Source organism: Trichoderma evansii, assembly GCF_050947405.1.
Source record: "Trichoderma evansii strain SZMC 28006 chromosome Unknown GGI43scaffold_30, whole genome shotgun sequence".
NCBI lineage: Eukaryota > Fungi > Ascomycota > Sordariomycetes > Hypocreales > Hypocreaceae > Trichoderma > Trichoderma evansii.
Genome location: NW_028145176.1, coordinates 311,757 through 320,215, shown reverse-complemented (window position 1 = coordinate 320,215; position 8,459 = coordinate 311,757). Strand labels below are relative to the sequence as shown.

The following is an 8,459-nucleotide window of genomic DNA, read 5'->3' as shown; positions in this document are numbered from 1 at the left end:
ATTCACTCGAAAATGAAAGCGACAAACACAAGCCGATTTACAAAATACACATTTACTCCTTGCTCTTCTATTTTTCCGGAGGGGCAATTTAACGAAACAAGCCGAACCAATAAATAGTCTTGGCCACTAGGTATGAAGAGAGAGAGAAAGAGGAACTGAGGCTAGCTGCTGCAGTCATGCTGCAACGTTTGCTGTGTGAGAGAGGTGGCGAAATGCGGTTGGGTTTCGGTACGGGTTTTGGTACCGGAAGCAAAACAGCCAAGCGATGCAACAAGGCCATGTGCATCAAGGGGGACGACGGCCTTTTCTCCACAGCAACAATTTGCCCAGTGCAAAAACCATTCCTGACAAAATGTGCGATTGCAGCCTTGATTGATTCATTGGCTTAGGTGATGCAACAATTTATCATGGAGAGGGAACACGGTCTCGGCTCAGCATACAACATACCAGCGAGAGGACTCGCCAGATACCATACATAGATAATAAAGAATGACTCACGTCAAGCATGACACCGCTGCCAAATCACTAATTCAACGGCCAACCGTGCATGTGCATTTACCTACCTATGCTAGGGGCGTTTTCAGTCAATATTTGGTGTATTAGCCAATCGCTAGTGTCGTGGCGACAATAAATGAATACGGGGTACGACTTGGGTTGGAGCGGCCTCAAGAATAGCATACGGCGCGAGCCTTTTCACTAGCGAAAATCAAGCAAAGAAGACGCTTTAGAGCAGCCTGCAGTTAAATCTACTCTGTATCATGCCTGGTCCTAGCAGAGAGCGAAACGAGTGAGAGGGGTATATGTCCGTATCTAGCTCTGGCCCGAGATTCCTTCAGATACGAGGTTGGCTCAATTAGGTACTTCTACAGCTCATAACTCTCTTTGGCACGCTTGTTAGTAGTAAGCAATGGATAATACTAGAGTACAGTCGTTAGAATAGGTCTAAGTTAAAATATGTTCAGTAAGAGGGATATTGCCAAGTTAATTAAAAAAAAAAAAAAAAAAAAAAAAAAAAGTCACGAGCCACTTGGGAAAGAATGTCCAGCGACTGTGATTTGGGCAAATATTGGTGCAAGGGTGGGAAGAACAAGAAAATCAAATATTAGCGCAGAAGCCGCCTGGTCGATAACCAGCGCAGCAACGGCGGGGATCTTGTGATTCAAGGTTCCAGTTTCGGGGTTGGACAAAGACAGGGCTCGGATACAAACGCAGCCGAGAGAGAAAAAGGAAGTCGATCAACAGAAGACTCGAGTCTTTTTTTTTTTTCTTTTTTTTTTTTTTCGCTCATCCCCTCCTCCCCTTATTCTTCCTATCACGCCCTTGCAAAAATTAGCCGTAGTAGTGAAAGTAGTATCTGCTCCGTAACTTCAACAGCTGAGACACGATGGTACGGCATCAAGGAAGCAGAGCCTAGTGAGGTAGGGGCGCCGGACAAGGTGGGTGACAGGTCAGACGGCCGGCCGCATACAAAGAGAATGGTCAGAGTCGACGAGCCAGCCATACATAAAGATAGCACGGTGGAGGGATGCCGTGATGGAGCGTCACTGCTTTGCTTTGCTTAGGTCCAGCATGTTGGGTTGGTCGCCTTGGGTTGGTCGCCATAATTCGTTCCCACGTTCGATGTGACGAATATTCGGTTTGCCGATGCAAAAAGGCCACGAGGAATGCTGCTCGGCTTTATGTACCATGGATCAAGCAGGAGAGGGGCCGTTTTCGGTGTTGCGTGAGCCAGGCCCTTCACATGGTCGCGTAATGACTAGATGGTAGATTCCAATGCATTAGGCGAAAAAGCTACTCACTCCTTGGCCATTGCTAGCCAGCGAGGGGCTCGGTTTTTGAAGAGCTGATGCGCCTCCGCAAAACATGGCTTGCCCCTCCTTATTCACCACAAAGCATCATCCCTACAACATAATACCCCTCACGGCCATGACGGAGACCCCTCCCCAGCGGCTGCATAGATAATAGCGCGTATGCTTGGGCGAGGGAGGCAAACAAAAGGTCTCCGAAAACCCTATGCAAAGAGAAAGGAAAGAGAGAAAGAAAAGGGTATCAAGTAGGCGGTAGCTACGGCGGTATTAGTAGTATAGAAGCCCAATAAAAAGAACAAGATATATATAGATGCTGCGACACGGCCGAATCAGGAAGGTCTCCGGAGATTCGGACTGGACCACCGGCGCTGGCCCGATAATTGACTCCGGTGGGGTGCGTGCTTTGTATATCCGCGTTGGTATATGGTATATTAGCAGTCCCAAGAATAGACTCTCGAGGCTAGAGCATATTACTCTCTAAAGAACTTAATAACGGCTTGAATAATAGCTTCGTCATGGCGACGAAGACGTCTGCTGAGTCCAAACACAGGCCCGCTGCCGCATAAAAGCAAGAGGCGAGAGCAGTGCGACACACGCAATATTGGGTCCTCCAATCACGAGGCCAAAAGCTGACCAGGTCAAAGCCAAGGGCCATTTTAATCTTTTCGAGCTGATTGATCGACCGTCCCTGTCTGGCTGCCACCACTTCCCGCAGTCCCTTCGGGCAAAGATGCTACTCATGTGATGGTTATGGCTTGGGCTGACGGCCCCGATGCATTTCCTGGCTCCCCTTGAGCTTGCTTCGTTAGCACACATTAACTGCAGAGAAGTCGACTGGCCGATTTGTGCCGCTATTGCTTTGGATGGCCTGAAGGCTGGGCCCACGATTTGCGCGTCAGGCAATAAGATGCAGCTTATCAGGTGAGAAGCCCAATCTGCCCTTCGTTCTTTCATCGGGCTAGGCGTTGGTTTCAAAAGCCTCCCTCAGACCTTCGCTTTTGGTTTCCCTCCCATGGCTGGCATGACTTTATTGATCCACAGCCAATGCGTTTCTGTGCCCCGCGCCGCCATGTACGTAGACCATGCAAATGGCCGGTTTTGTCGCCTAGGTGTTTTTGCACGCACAGGCTCGGCATGTATTGCCCACTTGCAACCTAACTAGTCGCTCGCGAGATGAATGAGGTGTCTTATGGCTGCTAGCACGGAGTACGTGCAACGACACAGTACATGGAGGCTAAGCAAGGCAGGTCTGCCAATAACAGCAATGTCCGCCGTGGAGATTGTTGGCGTCCAAGGACGAAAATTCCTGCCGGCAGCCGACTCGTAGCGTGTATGCGGGTGCGTGCCTCGAGGAGCTTTGCGTGCCCCCAGCAGAGGGCGGCTCATCCGACGCCTGTGCCGATGATTTGGCCATGTTCGACACACGATGGCCGATGGAGACTTGGGACTTGGAGCGCCCTGAGGACGACGCAGACGGGCCCCTTTGGCTGGGGAGCTCCAGAGCTGGTGACAACTTGATTTGATTTGATGATCAGTCTAACCCATCCGCACCGTAGCATGCCTTGGCTCGGCTCTATGGCTGATTGATTGATGGATGACCTGAGGTGGGTGCCCTCTTAATATTCTTTTTCTTCTCATCACACGTGCTTGCCGAGTTCTCTTCCTTCTTCCATCCCTCTCTTGCTCTTCTGTTCTTGCCATTTGTCGTAGCTCCCGCCCAGGCCTGTTGCTCTTGCCTGCCCCTGTGCATTTCATCTGGCTCTTGCCTGGCCTCTCCTGCCTTCTGCTCTTGCTCCTGCCTTTTCTCTGCATTGCCCTTGTCTCTTGCCCTTGCTTTTCTACCTCTGCTCCTTCCGCTACGACTCCTTCTTATCCAGCCCTCCCACCTCTCGCCCTCCCTCCGCAGGTCCACGTCGGCCAGCTCCCTTGCACCTCTTCTCCTCTCTCTAAAGCCATCATCATCATCGACGGTGTCGGCCAACGCTTCTTGCCACCGAGTCAGCCGCCCGCTGTCTTGGTTCTTGGGCAAGGCCCGGATAGACTGCCTGCCTTAAGGAATCTCTTGGCGTTGCTTGCCAAGTACCCGATACGTGGGCAGCCAGAAGCTCCCTAGTGTGCGCCTCTGAAATAAGCTAAATCCCCACGCAACGGCGTCTCTCTAGCAGCAAAACAGCGTCAAACCAGCTTTATACAATACGTACCGCTGAAACTCTGTAATATTGGCTTTCTGCATGCAAAGTCTACGGTGAAATCTCATATACTAATTGATAAAAAAAAAGATTGAAGGGCGAAGACTCGTCCCTAGAAAGCCCGAAACGCCCGGGCTTTGACGCCGGTTAAAACGAAGCGGGAAGCAGAGCTACTGTGGCTACCTACCCCCCAAGCAATAGCGCATCTAAACAACTAATAGGCCAGACTCGGCCCCAACGCAAAACCCAAAAAAGGTTCCGAGAACGCCGGAGGTAGAGGAAGCTCCCAACTGAGAGGACCAGAAGTTTTCAGCGTTGAACACTGGAGCCTAATTGAGGCTATTTCCGCTACATATAGATCCCTCTCCCCCTCTCGCGAAGACGGACTTGGAAAGTAAAAGCCGTCTACGGTCTTCGACCTGCAATATTATTATCTTGGAAAGAAACCTCGGCTTACATCGCTTCTGCGCGCCCAATTGGCCTCGGGATCCTTCCTCTTTACGCCTCTGCTCACTGCCTACCTCTGACTAGGCAGCTGATCATATCTTGCCCAGCCTGGCTTCTACTCCAACATCCACCTGCCCTAGGGCTTTCCCAAGGCTCTGCTGGAGAAATCCCACGCTCAAGCGTGAATGAGTCTCTACCGCCATTCTGAAGACATATTCATGAGCCTCAGACTCCTGGCCCGGGGCTGTGGCTAGAATCGACCTTGGATCCGTCCCCCGGTTGATTGATAACCGCAACGAGGATCCTGGTCTTTTTTGCCTACATCCGGCTTTTAAACTTGACCACGTCTTGGAAATCTTTTTAGGACAGCGTTATCATTTTATTACTTTTATTGATGGAATCTACCAACTACAGGCAGCTTCACCCAGGGAGGCCGTACCACCCAGAGCCCCTTCAAGGACCGCCAGCTCCCAGTTGGATGCCCCGCGAACACGATCATCCACAGGGGCCGCAAGCATATTCGTTGCAAAATCATGCTCCCCGACCTCTGGCTTACCATTCACCAGGTCGAGCTGGTACGAACCTCGACTCTTATCAAATGAGCTTCGGTGGTGGGCTTTTGTTGCCAAATCCCACCCCTCAGGCCTACACTCTGCCACACCCTCACGGCGGGTATTTGCCTCGTCAAGGCCATTGGGCTTCTCTCTCAATGCAAGCTCCCATCCCACCAAACCATGCTGGCATGATGAACATGTCAGGCGGGCTCAGATATGAGCCACCGCCAATACTACCGGCCGTAGGGTCGGGTTATCTGCCGCAACCTCCCGAAAGTGAGCCAGGGATAGGATTACATGATACCATGGGGCTGGAAGCAGATACACAGCCTCAGGGTAGGTATGCACAACAGCCCGCAATGATGCCAATGCCCTATGTCGTCGCTCCGCCACCACCGCTCCAAGCAATGCCAAATCCTCAGCCGGTGGCTCCTGCTCCACAATCTCGCCGGTATGGTTATCCTAGTTCGCCTGCATCTTCTCGCGTATCACGAGCGCCGATTTCCTCCTTGCCTTCGTGTAAGTGATTTGTGATATGCTTTCTCCTTTTCCGTAGCCATCACAGCCAAAGTCGTAACCGTAGCGTTCGCCCCCTCTAAAGCTAACATTCTACTAGATACAGCGCCGCCTCTCTACCACGAGCTGTCGGGACTGTCGGGGCTGTCGCCGCATCGAAGATCGGCTCATTCCAGAGCACGGCGGTCGTCGTTGAATACACGTCTAACGGCATCAGACTTGAGTAGGGATACCGAGGAAGAGGGCGTTCATAACAGCAATGATCATCGGCCAGATCCGATGAATTATCGAACGGGTCAGGAACCTGCGGCCGCTGTTGAAAACACTCCTGCTCGTCCGATACAGACATCTCGCGGAGCAGAGAAGAATGTGCCTACGAAAATTGCTCTGCGGCTCCTGCAAAGCGTCAAAATCGAAGACCTGCCCGAGAAAGATAGAAGTAAATTTGCCGTCCACACGATCATCACACCCCTCTCCCCCTAATCCCAGACCCTCTCACGGGTTATTCGCGTCACGAAATTTAAATGAGGCCAATGACTGACATGGATATATATAGCTTGCGTCATATGCTACAACGACTTCGGTGTGGAAACTCCCGAGGGTATCAAGGAGTCACCTCTACGATTGCCAAAATGCAAACATGTCTTTGGGGACAAGTGCATTAAAAGATGGTTTGAGGAGTCTGACAGCTGTCCTTATTGTCGCGACAAACTAGCAACACATCTTTACTCCGGATTCGATGCCAATAGAACCAATGCCTTTTTGACCATGATGAGAGCCCGAGCTCAGCTTCCTCCAGGGTTAAGATTATCCCCGCACCCAAATACCTTAAGCCGAATGGGGGGACTAATTCCTTGTCCCAGATCGTCGGAAGAGATGTACATGAGGTTCATGAGTTCTGCTATGCAGGACGAAGAAGAAGTTGGTGAAACTCAAGATGTTATTATGCTCGAATCGCCGGCATCCCGCAGCGGCGGAGACTCGGATTCGTCGTCCGCTCTCGACAATGAGAATATAGTACTAACCTCGTCGGGCTCTTCTAGCGCATCGGCTTCACCAGCTCGAGTCCCTCCGCGAGATGTGTCGAGATTCACCCAGTGGTCATCTCGTGCGGCTCAACAGCGAGGAACTCAAGAAAGAGGATATCGAAGACAGAGAGTTTCTCGAAGTAATCTGTCGCCTCTCCAGCCTCTGCAGTCTGACGGCCTGATTCAATCGGGCGCAACTGTCCTGGGCGCAAATTCTCGAGAGAACGAAAGCAGCCAGAGCCCGACAGATGCCGAACGTCAGGTGCCAGCAACAACAGCGCAGAATAGAAATCGACCTTGGTGAAGAAGATGCGACTTAGAAAGGACACGAGCTGTATTCATCCTTTCATCTGTGGTCTAACGCTGATATATACTCGGGCTATGGGGATTAATATCGCGTTGTCGCCTACCGAATTATCTTGTTCTTCTTGCTTCCCTTTGCTTTTGGAGTTTTGGGATATTTGTCTTTTTGGTACAAATTCGGAGGATTTGGCTAATTTCCATGAGAATGGGCTGCGATAAGTGGCTGTTTGTGCACATTTGGCGTATTTCTGGGTTTTCAAGACTGCGATTTCGCATAGACGAGGACATGACTTTCCTTTCCTTTCATTCTGGGCTACTATTACATAGCGAGGGCGTATTGAGCGGGCGTGTTAGAGTATAGCGAATCAAATTCTGTTTATTTGTTCGTCAAGCTTGATATACATAAAGGCCGCTTTACGTCTCTTGAGGCCCGGTGTGATTTAATCAATTAATGAAACAATTCCTATAGATTATGACAAAAAGAAAAAAAAAAAATGAAATAGCAGTATTAGTTGTTACATATATAGGTTAAGGCAATACTAATATCATTGAACTGTGCTTCGCTCACAGAGCAATATGCGCTAAACTGCAGTGTATCTCTTGTTGCCTATTCGGGCAGTGCATAGCCTAAATGGCTTAGCGGGGCGCTATAGCAGCACCTCGTTAATATACTAGTACAACTACGCAGTAGCACCCGCGGACAACTCGGGCATTTCGATTCGAGCTGAGCTGGAGCTGATGTCGGTTTGCGCATCAAGGCAATTGCCTCTTGGTGAGCGCATTGATGCTGCTTTCGCCAGAGAGCGGGACGGAGCCGGAGGGCTTCCAGTTCTGGCTGAATTCCGGTCGGTATCACAATTAAGACCGACCGACGCAGTTTCGGATTTGGGGGCGCCACCCTCTTTGGCTAGCATTTAGCATTTGTAGCGCGTACTTGAGCAAGACTATAGAGTTACGCGTTATGAAGCAAAAATTCCGTGTCCGTCGATTACGTCGTTGCGGCATGGCGTCGACGAGTTTCATACGTCAGTTTACCTCGCAACTAATCTGCTACATTCAGAATACGATGCGAAATACGGGCCAAGTAGTGCGCAAGCTAAGCTTCAAAGCCCCGTCTTACACGCCGGACCTCTCCGTTTGGCTCGCTTTTGATTACAGACTATGTATATACGACTGGCTGGTGCATACAGACATTGTAGCTGAGCACGTAAGTTAACTACCTACCTAGGAACAAGGAACCAACCAAAGCGGTGCCGGAATCCCGGTCGCTGAGAGTTGAACAGGCCAGTGAGTCCCACTAAATCGATGGCAAGTTTTTTTTTGGGTGGTTGTTTAGTAGAAGCTAAGCTGGAGTTTGCGGATGCCGATGCCCCGGTGGGTGCATTACGGACACGGCATTCGTGGATCTATAAAGAAACAAAGGGGGGATTCAAGGACTCTGGAAGCGAGAGAGACGAGAAGGGCAAACAGATAGCCAAGGTGGAGATGTTCTTTTATCTAGTCCAGCGCTGCTGTTTCATCATTAAACTTTTTTCCCTTCTTCTAATTTCTTATTATTTTCTGACTCTTGATAATAATCGTATACCAAAATTGGGTTTGCGAGGGAGACAAAAA

General features: G+C 50.3%; 1 protein-coding gene across 1 annotated transcript; it reads left to right on the top strand.

Annotated features, from left to right (window-relative positions):
• Positions 1-4,838: 4,838 nt before the first annotated feature.
• GGI43DRAFT_426042 (RING finger protein) lies at positions 4,839-6,846 on the top strand (the record flags this gene model as incomplete). The annotated part of the gene is made up of 4 exons (XM_083208585.1): positions 4,839-5,517; positions 5,615-5,953; positions 6,071-6,314; positions 6,378-6,846. 4 exons carry the CDS (start codon positions 4,839-4,841, stop codon positions 6,844-6,846), a joined length of 1,731 nt encoding a protein of 576 aa, XP_083055951.1.
• Positions 6,847-8,459: the final 1,613 nt, after the last annotated feature.